Below are 18,599 nucleotides of genomic sequence, written 5' to 3' on the forward strand. Positions count from 1 at the left end.
CAAATAAGCCCCTCCCACTCAAATCACATATCCCCTCGAATGTTCGGCCTTGTAGCGCAGTCCACCGGGCTTTTGATGTTACACAATGATCCGCCACCTTTGATCACATCGCTTTTTGATGTCATAATATATCTATCTACCCTCTTTTCTCACGCCCGTTGACTGTACCAACGGGCGATGTAGAAGAATATCGAGGGAAGGTGCGAATCGTGAAGACGGAATGGCAAATCGGTGTGAAAGTTATAGGTAGTTCAATTTTCACAGAGAAATCATGAGAACTTGACTGAACAAGCAATAAAAATCGTTCCATGCTAAAAATGTGCGTACACGAGTTTTACACACACACACACACACACACACACACACACACGCTCCCCGCCCCCCCCTCCCCCCCTCTCTCTCTCTCTCTCTCTCTCTCTCTCTCTCTCTCTCTCTGTGAGTGTGTGTGTACTACTACTACTACTACTACTACTACTACTACTACTACTACTACTACTACTACTACTACTACTACTACTACTACTACTACTACTACTACTACTACTACTACTACTACTACTACTACTACTACTATTACTGCGCTATCATCATCATCATCATCATCATCATCATCATCATCATCATCACCACCATAAAACAACAACAACAATAACGTTATCATCACAATTGGACTCGTGTTCTTATGTCTCTGGAGTTTGCCTGAATACGGGACTATTTTGTTAGCCAACAAAGAATCAGACAAGATGTGTTTACACATTCATTGTGCAGAAACCGGTCATTACAAATCATTGAAATAAATGCTATATTAAAAGTAGATTATTGCTCTTATATTTACTACCATGTGTTAGGGTACCAAAACTCAGATAACATCAATTTGAATTTTTTAAACAATTAAAAATATTTTTAGGTTAATTTTAAATAGAAAAATATACATTTTTCAAGAGAGAATAAAGTATACTCACCATTTCTTGATATCAATGAAAATAATTGCGTCTTAAAGATGAAAATGTGGCCGATATATCCATATAAAGTAGAAAAATATAGAAGAAGTGTATGGTCAGCAATTGCAGTGTAAAAATGTCGATTTTACGAAATCTGTCGTATAGCCTGACTGACAATGAAATCCAAGCGGTGCATTCTACCCGCAGGGATAAATATAGGCCAGTTTTTACGTTCTGGACATCTGTTATGACGTAACCACACGGTGGTCTCCCCGTTATCGACGGTGGGTCGTTCCCATTGGGGGTGAGGCGGTAGTAAACTAAAGTGAAAGATTTCTAGTGTAATAAACGGCTGTGCGCCCGCCATTAATCAGCACTGACGAACATCGGGCCTGTTCGTCAGTGCAGACAAAGACCTCTTCGCACTTATTCGTCACTTCCTAAAGTAAAAAAAAAACAAAAAACAATTAAAATCCCAGGCTTTCAAGGCCAACTTATCCGATGACACTAAGCAACACGTGGTCACTTAGATAAATTTGATGTCTAACGCGTTAGATCGTGGCCTTCGTAAAGTTATGGCCTGATACTTACCAAAAAATGACGTCAAACTGCCAGTCTTTTGCCATAAAAGAAAACAAATCGTGAGTCGTATTCAGTAGTTCAACCAACGAAATAACTTGTTTCCTTGAACTCTACTAACAACTCACTAACCGGTGCAAAAACCAAATAATGACGTCAAACTGCCGGTCCTTTTGGATTTCAGTATCAGGCTATAACATAACGATGGCTACGGTTAGATGCCGTTGGGGCAACGGTATGACTGTCGTTTCAAGCCACCATACGATTCTTTTTTATTTTATGTTGTCTTTGTGTGTATGTGTTTGTGTTTTTCTTTTTTTTCGTATATTTTCGTTATTGCTTAAATTAAAGAAAAATAGAGGAAACGTGTTATAATATAATATTTCTTGTTACGATTCTTTTATAATACATTGTCCATTCTATTGATGAGGTTTTTAAAAAAATGTATTTGTTTTGTCTTTGTTTTTTGTCATGCAAAAAAATAATAATAATAATAATAACGGAAAGGAGGAGAAACCTGACAACGAATAGATAATTCCATTTTGGGGGGGGGGGGGGGGGGGGGGGGGGCAGCGTGGCTCAGCGCTACGGTCTTTGCTTCGTACCCGAAAGGTACCGAGTTCGATTGCTTCTTTATTTATAAAAAGAACATTACTTTCCTCCTCATGCCTTTTGATGGCATCAGTTAAAGCCTTCAAGGAGGCAAATTTGTTGCCGACAGCGAGTTCCATAATTTGTAGCTTTCTCCTGTCTCAGTGAGATTCGAGCAAGCCGAATTTCAAATGACGGAATGAAAAAAGACGAGACAATGAAAGAGCTTCACTTTCAGTTTGATGTCACGCATCAGTGAGCATGCGCGTTGGAGGAACCGAAATATAAGGTTGCCAGTTTGGCGTTTCAACATCAAATTTGGTATTTTTCTCAGGATTGAACAATTTCATTTGTTTAATTAATTGATAAATTTATTAAACAAATCTCACGTAAACCGATAAAAAAAGTTGAAACCAAGGGACTTCCTTGCGACTAGTATGGGACAGGAAATGCGGATTTATTTGTCGTAGAGCAAGTTATTTCAAAAAATGGCATTTTTCCATAATTTTGGCACCGTCAGTACAGGTGCCAGAACTGACCAATAGATACCAGTACCTATTAGTCAGTGCTGACCCCCAGACGCTGGTGCCTGTTCGTCAGTACTGACCCCCCAGATGCTAGCGTCTGGGGGTCAGTACTGACGAATAGTCACTCCGTTAAAAAAAAATTAAAGTCGAATCCCATGCTTTCACCTTCTATTCCATGCTAATTTATCCCACATTATGCATTTCAATAGCCCACTAAAAATTGGCAAGAATATTTTCTACACTTTAAAAAAATCATATCTCACATCATATCAAATCTAACACGAGTTAATTCGTAGTCATAGATTTTTATAAAGTGTTTGTCCATTCTTTTCACTTACAATTTCCCCTGCAATAGTTCTATGTAAGTGGTTCGTAACCCATCGAATGAAATTTTGTGTGACCATGAACATTTTTTAAAATGTGTCTGTCACCTTTCTTCAGCAACATAAAATGTCTAGTTAATAAAGCATTGGTAAAATTACTCCTCTCAGAGAGGCCACATCTTTCTTAAAGTGCCTGATTGTGAGGAAATTGTCTAAAACTGTAGTTCTACATTCTTATCATCTTAAAAAGGCAATTCATGTAAATAAGAGTGAAAATCTTGCATTTTGATGAATTTCAGATTTTTCCTTTCCAAATTCAGATTTTTTAAAACAAAGATATGTAGATCTTTGTCGACTTTGGCAGGTCTTAAATCTAGCATTATGTAAACATCAAGGAGAAATATGACAAAATTTTCATTCTTTACAGATCGACCAGCTTACTACAGAATGGATACAGATCCCGATTGGATTCCAAATAAGAATCTTTCAAGACCAAATCTGGTGAAAAACACCACAATTGGCATGAATCGTCACTTACGCCAGTTGAGACGTTTTGAAAATAAAGTAAGGTTTAATGTTTTGGCCACTATTTTCCCCCCTTAAAAAAAAAAATACCAATAAAAATGTACTTAAAAATCAAATTTCCCTTAGGGCGTCCCTTGGTAAAATTTTATCTTCTTGATCATCTTGATTTAACTGATGTGAGATTCTGAAATAACCTGTCAGATGGTCCTAGTTTCGAGCCCCGCTCTGAGTGGCGCATAGTTGAGTCCTTGGAAATGCTCTTTATGCACATTCTCTCACCGTACTCAGGTGTAAAAATGAGCCATGTCTCGTCCTACATGGTACGTGTTGCTGATAATCAGGGACTATTTGTAAAGCGCTTTGAATTTGAGCATGTTTAGTGGATACTATGCTATATAAAAGTTCTTTTTTAAAATGATTAGCCGCATTGCAAAGTTTCATTCATTTGTTAGTTGTGGCTTGAGTTTTACTGCCAGAATGCCCTTCCTGAGCAAACACTACCCATTTATCCAGGCTTGTGACCGGCCTCACAAGCTGTTGGGTTGTACCCCATAAAGAAACAAGATACAGAAGTTGAAGTGGCAGAAATGAGGATGTTGAGATGGTCACTTGGCTGGACAAGAAAAGATAAAGTGAGAAATTAACTAAACCGAAGGTTGACTGAAGTGAAAAATTTATCAATAAAGATTGAAATGGTTCGGACATGTAAAGAGACCTGTCCCCGCGGATTTTTTCCCATTTCAAACGCCAAAATGCGCCAAAATTTGCCATCAAAATAGCAAAATTTTGCCCAAAAAATTGCCGCTAGTATTACAAAAATCAAACAATTAAAACAACATGTAAGGTAAAAAATTGACACAAATAGGGCATTTTGTAGAATATTGATGTCTCAACATGTCAACATGAATTTATTTACATTTTGAATGGTTTGAAATAAAATAATATTAATAATAATAGCCATAGTAAGTAAGTAAGTAAAAAAAAAAGAAGGAAGTAATCAAAATATTTTATTAACTATTTAGCTTCTTAAAATTTGGGAAATCAAAGTGAACAATCACATAAAAAATTCAAAATTTGAAAAACTAATTAAGGAGAGGAAAAAACTAACTATTCACAAGGAAAGAGAAACAAAATCCATTTTCCAATGGGGGCACATTAAATTTGTATTCTCTACTTACTATCCAATTTTGAGCATTATTATTATTATTATTGCTTTATATTTCAATATAGGCCTAATGGGTTTTTGAATGAGAAACATAAAAAAAATCATGAAAAATCATAATCATATCATGAAAACTAAGTGCAACTTGTGGCTAAAAATGAAATTGCATTTCATGAAAAAAATTTAGAACACATTTTGTTTACATAAATGATAAATGTGATAAATTTCTTAGGAAAAGAATTAAACTTTTAAAAGTAAAATTCTTCCTTGAATGCAATAAAATAAAAATAGGAAATTGGGATTATGGGATGAAGGACTCCAGAGCTTTTCAGGAAAAAGAAGAAAAAAGGCGAAAAACAAAGCTTGGGATTTCCAATAGCCTAAGCTAGGCCATAGAGGTAGGAGGCTAGGCCTAGACATGTTTGTCCGTTATTTAGTGCCAATTTTGGATGCTCGCATTGAAAGTCGCCGTCTTTTCACAATATTTCATAGCTTTTGTCTTTTTTAAAAACAAAAATCGTCAATTTAGCCTAAAAACGGCGAAAATTGCGGCTTTTTGCGGCCAAATGAAAATTTGCGGCCGCGAAAAACTGCGGGGACAGAGAGACGATAGATGGAGTGCGTGGGAAGGAAAGTATTGGACTTACAAACATATTCCATGATGAGGATAGACAGAAGAAAAAGCCTGTGTGACATTCACAGTTGAGTACCACAGAGTCAGTGGTATCAGTATCAGGCTATACTTGCATACAACATTGACAGTAAAACAATTTGTGAATTATATTTATATTTAAAAGTGCCTTCACAGCACGATAAAGATTTTATTATTTAGATATTGTCTATCTACAGAATTCATTTTGCCTGAAAACAAAAAAAGAGGAACACATTTGATGAATGAAACTGAGACACATATGGTCGATTCAGAAGAAACAGAGGTAAAATTAAGTTATAACATCAATAAAATAATAAATAAAAAGTGTGACTATCTAAAATACAATTAGGAGATTGAAAATAATTTATTTAAAGAAAAGATGAGTTTTTATATTTAATCTGTCGGCTCAAAATGATGTACTATGTCAGGATTGATTTGAATTTAATGATTTTAAGGGTTTTACGGCGCTTGCAACACATTAAGGTCATATCAGCGCCAGTAAAAAGGCTGAAAATGGGAAAGTAAAAAGTTCTAGAATTACAATTAAAGCACCCAAGAAAAGGGAAGACAACAGGGGAATTGGTTCAAATAGGAAACAGATGTAGATTCCAAAAGTACACTATCAAAGTACTTAGTTTGAGATCACCTCCCTGCTAGGGTATCTGGCCAGGGCAAAACCAAGTGATCTCCATTCCAAGACAGACAAAAAGCAATTGGAAAACAGATATACGGGGATAGAAGATACAGTAAGTGCCTCCCCGCCCACTATGGGAGGTCATGAACCCCACCCAGACTATGTCAGGATGAAAGAGAAACTAATAAGTGATTTTTTTGACTTTAAACATTTCTAGGAATACAAGATTTTAGTTCTTGTCACTGTTAGAAACTACAATATATCTTTTGCCGCCATTAAAACATATCAATTGAACCCAAATATAACATTTTGACATAAATTCATTTTAAGGAAGTTGGTCACATATCATATCAAGCAATATCTATTTAATGTGCTCAAAGCACATACAACAACACTCAACATAAAGGACTAGCTATAGTGCTTTTGAGGCACTTTTATAATATTACATTGCTGGCAGCCAGGTGCTCATTTTATACTCAAGTTGGGTGCGAGAGTGTGAGTAAACAGACTTCTCTCAGGAATCAACTTTGTATTGCCCACATCGGGACACGAACCCAAGACCTACTGTGATTTCACCAATACACAGGGATTTAAATCACTTGTGTCACTATATTGTCATTTCAGCCCCAGTAAAGAGGAAAATGAATGGATAGTCCAAACATTATTTCTGTGTTTATTTATATATAAAAGTGCCTTCACAGCATGATAAAGATTTTATTATTTAGATATATTGTCTATCTACAGAATTTATTTTTGCCTGAAAATAAAGAAAGTGGAACACATTTGATGAATGAAACCGAGACTGAGACACATATGGTTGGTTCAGAAGAAACAGAGGTAAAATTAAAAATAACAACCATCAATAAGATCATATATAAAAAGTGTGAATTTATGAAAAATATAATTACTAGATTGAAAATAATTTGTTTAGAGAAAAGATGGGTTAACTATGATTTCACCAATCCACAGGGATTTACATCGCTTGTATCACCATATTGTCATTTCCGCCCCAGTAAAGAGGAACATGAATTGAGAGTCCAAATATTATTTACAAAGCATAGAATTGATATTCCATTGTTTTTAAAGTTTTCAAAGAGCTTGTGACAATTTAAGATCATGTTAACCCCTTCTGATGAATAATTGCATTGATATATAGAGAATGACAGATTAATTAAATGACTTAATCATGAGTAGGTAGGTTAAAAGTAAAAGTATATTTGATTTCTATTTATCCAGCAGGACACAAAAATGAACGAACCAAGAGAAGCTGACACAATTGACGGTAACAAAATTATGCTTCAAGATGTGGGAACACAGACAGACCTCACAATGGAGATGACTGATCAACTTGAAAATACAAAGTCAGTACTTAATGACATGACTGTTGAAATTTCATCTCTGCGACAGAAGGTGTCTTTTAATTCTTTTAGTGAAGAAGAATTCAGGAATAATGATGACAACGTCAAGTTCTACACTGGTTTGACATCATTCCAAATACTGATGCATGTCGTTGATCACATATCCCTATCTTTGCGACACAAAAAAAATTCACTAACTAAATTTCAGGAAATTTTATTAGTATTGATAAAAATCAGGTTAGGATTGCCAAACAAATTACTTGGCCATATGTTCTCCATTGACCAGTCTACGGTTTCAAGGATTTTTCTCAGAGTTTTAAATGTAATGTATTATAATCTAAAATTTCTTATTGTCTGGCCAGAAAAAGAGGCATTGCAAAGGTCAATGCCACTTGAATTTGTAAGATGCTTTTCGAAGCGTGTAGCAGTAATTATAGACTGTTTTGAAGTTTTTATTGAACAACCTTCAAATATAAAAGCAAGAGTCCAGACATATTCACATTATAAAAGTCATAACACAATTAAGTATCTAATAGGTATAACCCCTCAAGGTTCAGTATGCTTTATATCTGATGGATACGGGGGAAGAACAAGTGATAAATTTATAGTGGAAAATTCAAATTTTCTTTCACATCTTGAAATGGGCGATATCGTCATGGCTGATAGAGGTTTTGACTGTCATGAAAGTGTGGGTTTGATGTGCGCTGATTTAAGGATACCAGCTTTTACAAGAGGTAAAAAACAACTTTCCCCTTATGACCTGGAAGCAACAAGGAAGCTTGCACATCTAAGAATTCATGTTGAAAGGGTAATAGGCAATATGAGACAAAAATCATCCATTTTAAGCACCAAAATACCAATTGATCATGTTATATCATCAGAAACTGAGAAGACAACTCTTGATCAGATTGTGAGTGTGTCGGCTTGTATTGTAAACCTCTGTCCTCCTATTGTCCCATTTATTTAATAATGATATACTAATAATAATACAGTGCTTTCCATCTATATAAGCATCATCATTTTGTTACTAATAAAGTGGAAACGTTTTGAAAATTTAGCCATTTTTGATTCTTTGTTTTGTTTTAAGTGATACTAAGCGGCTAGAAGTTGTGGACAGTAAAAAGTAATAAACAAAAATTAATATAACAGTAACAGCTCAATTACTTTTTTTTTAAACTAAGGTGTTCTAAATTGAGCATAATATAAAACAACGCATAAAATATGGTGTGTAAAAAAAAAACGAGAAGGGGGGGGGGGGGGGGGGCAGGTAGAAAAGAAATTGGAATAAAATGTATCCACTGAAATAAATCCAATAAAGCAGTGAAAATGATAATCCAGAAGTATGACAAATGTACAGTGATCCTTTAGAAATGGAGTGATAACGAATGTGAGCTAATCTTGACAAATCTACTCCAACGATGAATGAAATAACACAAACCTAAGAAACTTAAGATTAGAAATATCACAAGAGACGATAGTTCAGTGATTTTCCAGTCTGGGGTTGAATCCTCTTACTTTTAATCAGATGTGTTTCGTTCTGGATTATTTTCACCACTTATTGGATTTATTTCAGCGGATACACATTTCACACCTAAATCTATTCTTCCAGGGTTCACCTCCTCCCCCTCTTTTTTTAAACACCAAATTTTATACATTGTTTTATATTTCACTCAATTTGGAATTCCTTAGTTACAAATTGAATGCTTCTTTTTGTTTACATTTCAAGAAATTTTTTCTCTACAGTTTTATAGTAAAGTATTTGGGGCTTTTTGTTATTGGCAGAAGAGAGGCTTTGAGTCCGAAACATTCCGTGTTTGATGTTTTTAAAAATTATTAAGCTGTTATACTCATTTTTGTTTATTACGCTTTGTTTAAAGGACTCGTGAAATAGCTTCGGTTTCCAAATGAAGAATGCTGAATTAAAACAGAGCTGCAAACTAATGATAAAATCTAAATAAAATAGGATTTGATCTTTGAGGAAAAAAATAAAGATTGTTACTTTAAAACTAAGAATTTCATCTGAAATCAAAAGTACTGTGCAGGCATTGTATCTAAATTTTAACAACATTCCTTTCCATTTCAATAAAAAATAAGGACCAGGCTACTTAAAATAGTTGATATTTAAATCAAACTGGATGCATAAATTATTTTTTTTAAAAGGACCATGTCTTTACATGGAAAAATCAGAGGGAAAGAACAGAAGTTGACAGCTCTGTAAAAAAATACAGTGTAATAATACATATGATATATTCAACTTTGAGTGAAAAAGAAAATTGTTTTGTGATAATTGAAAAAACACGAAGAGCAAATCTCAACGTTAAAAATGGCTTTTTAAGAGACTTGATTCAATTTTCTCCGTTTGCTCTTGGTGTTTTTGCACGTCTCACAAAACCATTTTCCTTTAGGCACTCTTGACAATCCAACACAGTCTACGTGAAACCATTCTTCACAACTGCCATCACATTGAATCATTTTTCCATACTCTGATTTCCGGCAGATACAGAATAGTTTATTTTTATTGGGAGAAGAAGGTGTTGTTGCAGCTTCCCCAGCTTTTACTAGTCTAGAAAAAAACAACCTTTTTAAAATACTCTTCACACTTCTGAAGTTTTGAAAAAAACAAAATCTTTGTCCAAAGAGATCCTTTGAGTAAACAATCTTTTGTTGTCCACACAAAAAAGTCACAATAATCCGTGCCTGTCACATACATTTGACATTGCACTTGGTAATAATACGGATGATCTTTCCTAAGTTCAAAAGTAGTATTGTTCACAATTAAACAAAAATTACTAATGGATGTGACAGCCTCACGAATTGTAAGATCCCTAGCAGAGTAAGGACATTTGATTTCCAGACATCCTTGTCCACAACACTCACAATGAACGATGCCGTCTGGTGAAGCTGCAATGAAAGGTGTCTCATTCTTTATAAAGAGACCACAACGCCTGAAGGTAAAACTGTGATGGATATACCTATCGACAGAATGAACATAGGCATCAAATGCCTCGCTTTCTTTGTCCATTCCCCACTTAACAGCAGACACATTTGATAATACATTTTTTGACGAAATTAAAGAATTTAACAGGCTCATTGAAGTGGAAAAGGAAATGTTCGTGCGACATACAGAATAAAACTTTGAGGCCGTAATCCTCCCCTCCCGAAGCCTATGCCACACATTTGATTTATTTTGCGCACCAGTCTCCTTTTCCGCAAATAATGATTGCTCAGGGGAGCAAGAAAAATCTAAACTATCACAATATTGAAGGATATCATCATACGAACGATCAATAAATTCTTCATTTTAAATGATCGAAAAAATACAGGCATTTTGGTCGAAGGAATGAAAGGAGTCTGATGCTCCTTCACAACAGATAATACAACACTCTTTGAAGATAAGGTTGATAATTTTTTAAGGAAGGTCTCCTTCACGGCTGATGAGGGTTCAACACATTTTGGTTTTGGATGGGGGGTTTTGACCTTTTCTTCATTTAGAAGTATTTTCCTTTGAGACTGGGCTCCTGTGAAATTTATGTCAACTGCCCTCAAACTCTCTGCACAATTCTGTTGGCCACATGGAGGTTTCCAGTAAGCTGGGCGACCTGTAACGGTTTCCTTCTCTGCTACTCTGTTTGTGGCTTCGATGAAGAAGAGAACGGTTGCAACATGAGTGCAAACTTCTCCTAATCATGCAACACATGTGCAATGAGCCGAGCATACACGTCCATCATCAGACACAATCGCCCATGCCTCCACCGGCTTTTCACTTAGTCTCATTGAATGAAGAACCTGAAATAAAGGAAGGAAACATACAATCAGAAAAGATTTCACACTGTTCATACACTTACGATTCTTTATTTAGTCCCCCCCCCCCCCCCTCCTCCTCCATTGAAAGGCTGTATGGAAACGATTTAAAAAATTGCACCCTTTTGGTACATTTTGATTGAACTCAGACCCATTGAGGTATTGAAGCAATGACAACTTGCACAAAAACAAATTGTGCCATCATATCATCAATTTCAATCAATCCAAAAGTTTATTTTTAGACAATTGCCAATATAAATTATGCATTAATGTGCGCGCACACACACACACCAACAGAAATTATAATAAAATATAACTATATTATATTCAAGACAGTCACAAGGACTGTGCAACAGAGCATTGTTTCACATCGCAAACGAAGCTCAATTACTGAATTCATCACACCAAAATAAGACAGACCTCTTCAACACCAGGATTCTTCCCTCTATGATAAATGACTCCCTTTTTTTTCCTTTCAAATTGAGTGTTTTTATTCAATTTATACCATCATGAATTACAAAAATAAATATAAAATTTAAAAAACAAAAAACACATTTTTTTTTTTTAAAAGCCACAAAAAAAAACAACCCCAACATATACCACTACAACAGCAGCATTATCGGGTGGTGTTGCGACATTACGACTCACTAACGAAAGGAAATATCAGTGAAATTTATTTCATGGAAATCTTTGGTCTATGTCTAATTCGAACTTAAGCAAGCCCAAGCCTCCTCCTGATGACCATGCTTTAAGACGACATGATCTGTATTAAGCTCGCATCTCTGCATCATTGTATTAAATTCTCCTCTGGGGATACATAATGTTATCCGAATCCCAACAGTTAACTAAACATACAAAAATGACTAATTTTACGGCAAAAGTGATAAAATTTACAGTTTTTTGTAATAAAATTGCGGCTTCAAATGGCAATCCTCTGCGATACTAGCTTATAGTTATAGCTTTCACCAAAGTGCTTCACTCATGATTTTGAGCATGGAGACCTTTGTCCTCATTTCTTTTTAAAAACTAGTCAAAATTGGTTAAGGAACCTTGCATCCCTTTGCAAAAATGGTCCACTGTGAAATTTAATATTGGATAGCCTATTGAACTGCTACATATGCTCCCATAATGAGACTGCCACCCTCCTCTTTTTTTTCATATGTATCCTTTCACTCTCCGTCTATGAATTTGAATCAAAATCATCAATCAATGCGATTAAATCATTTGTAGGAATTTACCTTTGCTTTCACAATTTTATTGTCACATCCAGGAGGTTGGAAAACCAGCAACTCTTTAACCCATCCATTGTATGCTTGGTTAAAAGCAGCAAGGCCCTTTAATGCCTGAAAAATAGAAAAATAAATGAAGTCAGATCAACAAACTTAGCCTTACTTTGACAAACTCAATTAGAATAGATAATTTTAAGTTTTAAGTTTTAAAAAAGTAATAGTAATGACCTCACCCAAATAAAAAGAACATCACACAATGCAATTATTAATCAAATTTTGGAGCAACTGACTTTACTGACAAGAGGGGAAAAGGAGCTCAGACTCTAATACTCTAAAATAAACACGTTTGAGTTTGAGGGTTTTAATTAATTATGGCGACCTCTGTCTCTCTCTCTCTCTCTCTCTCTCTCTCTCTCTCTCTCTCTCTCTCTCTCTCTCTCTCTCTCTCTCTCAATCACACACACACACACACACACACACACACACTCACACACACTTACACATACACCATAGAGTATCATTAGTTACAAGTTTCAATTTATTGTGAAACAAAGAAGCAGAAGTAGAAGACAATCTAGAGTACGACGATTCTTATGTTATGATGAACATGAACATGACTATAAATATAAACATTCAATATCATCATATGAAAAAAAAAAATGATCAAGAGACTGAGATTCTTCATGTCCATACAGAAATAGAAGAAAAAAATTGCCTGGAAAGAAAAAAGCTGAACTGAGAAAATTGGTTGGACTTGGAATCTGGCTCTTCTGAGAATCGAAGGATACTGATACTATCTAGACAACTCAAACATCAATAAAATATTCAAAATATAAAAAAACATATGCACATCTTAAAACTTCTAAGACTATTGAGTTATTATCATATTTCTTTAAACCATCAAAACGTCTACATTTAAAAAAAAAAAAAAAGGCGAATCCCATGTGGGTTATGAGATGAGATGCAAACTTTACTTACCCCAAAATCCTCACTTGTGCAGAAACTTTCTCGTAACACCAGATAACAAGTAAAAATATGATGGTACGTGATTGGAGGATACATCTTGATATCCTTTGACCATTTTTCCGATTGTATGTAATAGGGATCAATCCCATTCACGCTTTCAATTTTTTCCTTGTATCGTTTTTTCGAAACCAGGGTTGCCAGATTATTTTTCAACAAAATGCCAGGGGAAGACTCAAAAAATGCCAAAACACTCAAAAAGATGCCAAAGTCTGTTGACTCCCACCCCCACTAAGAAAACTACTCACTTTTGATAGACAATTTACTATCATATCCTGGTGGCTTGCGTGTTTTCTTTTCTTTTATTTTTTTGTTTTGTTTTGTTTTTTTTTGTTTTGAATTATACTAAATTTCCTGTTGGGGTAATTATTTACCTACTGACTACTAAGTGGAGTGCTAAACCACTACACCACGGTTGGATTTTAAGAATGAAAAAGAAATGTGAAGATGTTTGTTTTTACGCGTTTAGAAATAATTAAGAAAAGGTGTCATTTGAAGTATAATATACAAGAAAAGAAAATGCCAAATGAAAATGCCAAATGCCAAATGATTTTTCTAATGCCAAACGGTTTTCAAAAATGCCAGATTTTTGGAATCTGGCATTTAAAATGCCAAACTGGCAACCCTGATCGAAACAGGGCAGGGTTGCCAGATCATTTTTGAGTAAGAGGCCAAACTAGCTACAGCAGGAGGCCAGATTCCTCGACAGGAGGCCAAATACCACCAAACCCTCCTTAGCCTCGCGAAAACTCTTTAGATTTGTTAAACAATTTATTTCCCCCATTTTTAAAGAAGAAAAAAGGAAATTAATTTAAAGGAAGACTCGCTGTACTCACCTTAATCAAAACACCATTTCACCATTGCAATTTGTCACTAGATTCTGTACATTTGATATCGTTGAATTGTTCCTTTTAAACTTAAACAACATCATAGGTCACATTCCTAAGTTGTCATCAGCGCAACGAAAAAATAACGAATAATTGACTTGAGACTCAGAGAAAATGTCACATACAACCGAATTATCACGATGGAAATAAAAGTTCATTCTAGAGGTCTACACACCTGGAGAACTCCTCAACAAAAGTAACCTTTTTACAAATTAAAATGAATTCAACAGGCTCGTTTCAACGAACCAAGAATCCATTATTGCGGCCTCTGAATTTTCTTCACTACTACCAGTAAATGTGCTCGATCCCGAAGAACACTCTTCGTTCTGGTTGTACATGGCAGCTGTAAACAAATCAATCATTTCTTTCGTAACTTGGAAATCCACACAACATTGCTTTTTGAAAAATAGATGGGCCTTTACGCGGATAATCGAGTCCAAAGAGTGTACATTGAGCCTATTCCTGGGTTTGGTTTTGGTGGCATTCACTACTGAGAATACTCTCTCGATGCTTGCATTGCTGATTGGTGTGATAAGGCAATTCAACGCATAAACTGCGAGTTCCTGGAATCCATTTGCTTTGATCACTCCTTCCCAGAATTTAACAGTGTCTGCTGTTGGCAATCCGTCCTTGAATACTGGCTCATCATTCCAGTCCTTGAAGATGATTTTGCGGTATTGCTGCTCGAGCAAGTTTACATCGCCCATTAAATGTTGGAATGGAAGATCCTTAAATTTCACTCTGTCGGTTTGGCTTAAGATGATCTTTGGACTCAAATAGCTCAATCCCGCAAAAATATTCATGGAAGGAGGCAGTCTCTTTTCAACCTGTTGCAAAGCTGCTTCGAGCATGTTGTGACAACGTATTTTTGTGTTTACGATTTTCTGCTTTTCGATGTCAATCTGCTGTTGCTCAACATTTTCTATGTAATCTTCACACGATGTTTCAAATTTACAGCCCAGGTCACTCTCCTCTACAGTTTTTTTACTGCCATCTTCATTGTACAGGCGTCGTTTCAAGCTTTTATAAAACATGTCTATCTCCATCATGAGGGTATGGGGGTCCGCAGAACTTGTCTGAAACATGGCATTTACTCGTTCGAACTCGTGTACCACAGGTGTAACAAATTCAAACAATAATCGATTGATCTTGTCCTGTAGCATTTCTTTTATAAGCCTGGCATACAGAACCACTGATTAAGTCACACGCACATGGTGAAGTCACAACAAATCAAGAGCAAATTGACTGAGGGCATTCGAATCAATTCTTAACCACATCACAAAATAAAGTCTTAATATCATCCACGAATAATCTAGATTAGATATTCCGCCGAAATAAAACAGTGAAATCCATTTAATATTCAGTGTTGATCGAAATCTAAACTAGATTCTAGATCTATACTTATCTAGATCTACTTCAGCAAAAGACAACACCGATCAACAAAGATTCGGTGGTGACGACAGACTAGAGATTTGATTGGTGGTGGCATCATAACGTCATCGTCATCGTCCAATTTTCGGTCTTGTCTTTGTATAGACCTTGACCTAATACTAACCTTCTTGTTGTCTCGACAGATGCTCATGCCACCCACGCAACCTTGCACCCACGCGATTGCGTAAAAGCAGATATTCTATATTTAGAAGCATTAGCAAATGCAATCTCTGGTGATAGCACATGTTGCATTTAGAAATTTAGATGGCCGGTGAGGCTTTCCGGAAGCCAAATAAAATAAGTTTTACCGGTACCAAAGTAAAACGATATAATGGGGAAAGTTAGAGGAGGCCAAAAAGTAAGTCACAGGAGGCCAAGTGGCCAAACCAAATTTTGGGAGGCCAAATGGGTTGGGAAAAGGCCAAATTTCTCAAATTTGGCCACCAGGAGGCCAAACTAGCAACCCTGAAACAGGGTCCATTGCAGGGTTGCCAGATTATTTTTCAACAAAATGCCAGGGGAAGACTCAAAAAATGCCAAAACACTCAAAAAAATGCCAAAGTCTGTTGACTCCCACCCCCACTAAGAAAACTACTCACTTTTGATAGACAATTTACTATCATATCCTGGTGGCTTGCGTGTTTTATCTTCTTTTTTTTTCTTTTTTTTTTTTTGAATTATACTAAATTTCCTGTTGGGGTAATTTTTTACTTACTGACTACTAAGTGGAGTGCTAAACCACTACACCACGGTTGGATTTTAAGAATGAAAAGAAATACATTAACATGAAAGGTAAATACGTAAAGGAGTGAAATCATTGGATGCTGTAAAATCAGACCACCCTAACGAACAGAGTTAAAAGTTAACAGGCGACCATGACGCAAATATACACGAGTTTTGCAGGAGATTCCCAGAAAACTTACGAGGATACTTGTCGAGGGCTGAATTTGAGTGAATATCTGAGGGAGGCAGGGCTAGTTCAGGGTGTGAGTTTTAATAGCAAAGTTTTCCGATGTGAAGAGATTTGTTTTTACGCGTTTAGAAAGGTGTCATTTGAAGTATAATATACAAGAAAAGAAAATGCCAAATGAAAATGCCAAATGCCAAATGATTTTTCTAATGCCAAACGGTTTTCAAAAATGCCAGATTTTTGGAATCTGGCATTTAAAATGCCAAACTGGCAACCCTGGTCCATTGACATGTTTGCATTGGTCGCCATTTTGAAGAAATCTCCACTTCCATCAAGGGACTGAACCGTGTAAAATGTCAAAATTAACTCCCCTAGTCATTTACCGCATACTCTCAATAGCCTCTGACCCGTGACACAGCAACATACAGTTGTCCGTGTGTGAATACCGGTTGCGGTAAGAAAATCCCCACCTTGCTTAATGTCTGCCCCTGAGACTTGTTAATTGTCATTGCATATGACAATTTTACCGGAAACTGTCTTCTATTTAGAATAAATGGTAAGCCTGAATCAGTTGTTGTCGTCAGATTGATTCTAGGGATAAACACTATGTCGCCAGCTCTACTACTACTACCGGTAATTATCTTGGCTTCTAATACTTTTGAACCTAATTTAATTATTAACAAACGGGTGCCATTTAGGAGGCCTGATTTAGGATTTATATTTCTAAGCAGCATGACTGACATGTTGGCTTTCAAATGTAATGCATGTTGACGAAGTCCGGGAGGTGTAAGTTCGTTCAAGAATTCAATCGGGTATAAGTTGATGTCAGAGTCACTTTGAATGGAATCAGCACTGCGGTAAATTTGTTCAGTTGATGAGGTCAACCTGGACAGAACGGCTGCATTTATTTTGTCAACATTTTCATGGGTTGTAGTCAAAATTGCTCTCTCTCTGATAGATAACGTTCATCCGCAAAGTTCAGATTCAAATCATTGTATACAGCATTTATCAAGCATTCTGGGTCATTTTCAGGAAGGCATAGCGCTGTAGGTAATTTAACAGAATACTTTCCTATTTCGCTGAAAACCGGCTCTGTACCATTTCCGATGCGGAGAAGCCAATTTGCAAAACAGTTATTGTCATCAGTAACCCTCATGTTCTTGTTCATGTGAAAAATGGTGACAAAATTCCAAATAATTGACTTGTTAAGTGTGACACTTAATATATCGGCTTCACTTCCTTTGTTAACAACAGGTAGAATTTGCCGAAAATCCCATCCAAGTACAACCACTTTGCCCCCAAAAGGTTTTGAACTGCCGGTTATGTCACAAAATGTCCTGCTCACACATTCAAACACACGCCTGTCCATCATAGGTGCTTCATCCCAAATTATGAGAGAACTACTCTTCAGTAACTTAGCTGTGTCGGATTGGCGACTGATGCTACAGGTGCTGTTATCCGTTATTGGAATTGGAATTTTGAACGTTGAATGTGCTGTCTACCACCGTGCTGACAAAAGATCAAAGGTGAAAATACAAATTTAAAGAATACTGGAGATGTAGGAGCTTTCGGAATGTCTCCCCTTTACTTAACTTATGGAAAAACAAACACCCTAGCACCTTTAATAACACTTATGACTAACCTCTCGAGCTAACCCTAATAGAAAAAATCAGCTCACGGACTGCTTTGTACTACCTTTCAATACTTAACAAATCACAATGGTGGCCGAAGATCAAAACAATGGTCAAATTAGGAAATTTTAAACTTTCACAAATCTATCAAGGTTTGTTCTAGAGTTTTTAAAATACTTCTATATGACAAACTGAATAAATAAATGCCTGACAAAATATCAACGGTGAAAATACAAATTTAAAGAATACTGGGGATGTAGGAGCTTTCGGAATGTCTCCCCTTTACTTAACTTATGGAAAAACAAACACCCAAGCACCTTTAATAACACTTATGACTAACCTCTCGAGCTAACCCTAATAGTAACAAAAGAATCAAAATGGCGACTGAAATACCT

General features: G+C 36.0%; 1 protein-coding gene and 1 long non-coding RNA gene across 3 annotated transcripts; one reads left to right on the forward strand and one right to left on the reverse strand.

Moving 5' to 3' along the window:
* The first annotated feature begins 3,388 nt into the window (after window positions 1-3,388).
* Window positions 3,389-8,347, forward strand: LOC144965501 (uncharacterized). Of its 2 annotated transcripts, XM_078900901.1 has the most exons (4): window positions 3,389-3,525; window positions 5,498-5,583; window positions 6,679-6,771; window positions 7,171-8,347. In XM_078900901.1, the coding sequence occupies exons 2-4, from the start codon at window positions 5,539-5,541 to the stop codon at window positions 8,257-8,259; spliced, it is 1,227 nt and encodes a 408-aa protein (XP_078757027.1). In that variant the 5' UTR covers window positions 3,389-3,525; window positions 5,498-5,538; the 3' UTR covers window positions 8,260-8,347. The 2 variants fall into 2 exon arrangements, with proteins under 2 accessions (XP_078757027.1, XP_078757026.1); XM_078900900.1 differs by lacking the exon at window positions 3,389-3,525 and having other exon boundaries at window positions 5,492-5,583; window positions 7,171-8,271.
* A 536-nt stretch (window positions 8,348-8,883) lies between these two features.
* LOC144965502 (uncharacterized) lies at window positions 8,884-13,481 on the reverse strand. The gene is made up of 3 exons (XR_013644029.1): window positions 13,301-13,481; window positions 12,332-12,436; window positions 8,884-11,078 (listed from the first exon to the last, which is right to left on the reverse strand). It is a non-coding gene; the product is annotated as an uncharacterized LOC144965502 (long non-coding RNA).
* Between the last annotated feature and the right edge of the window lie 5,118 nt (window positions 13,482-18,599).

The sequence above is a fragment of the Berghia stephanieae genome, chromosome 2, assembly GCF_034508935.2.
Source record: "Berghia stephanieae isolate SIO BIC M18660-M18661 chromosome 2, UCSD_Bste_1.3, whole genome shotgun sequence".
NCBI classification, from domain to species: domain Eukaryota; kingdom Metazoa; phylum Mollusca; class Gastropoda; order Nudibranchia; family Aeolidiidae; genus Berghia; species Berghia stephanieae.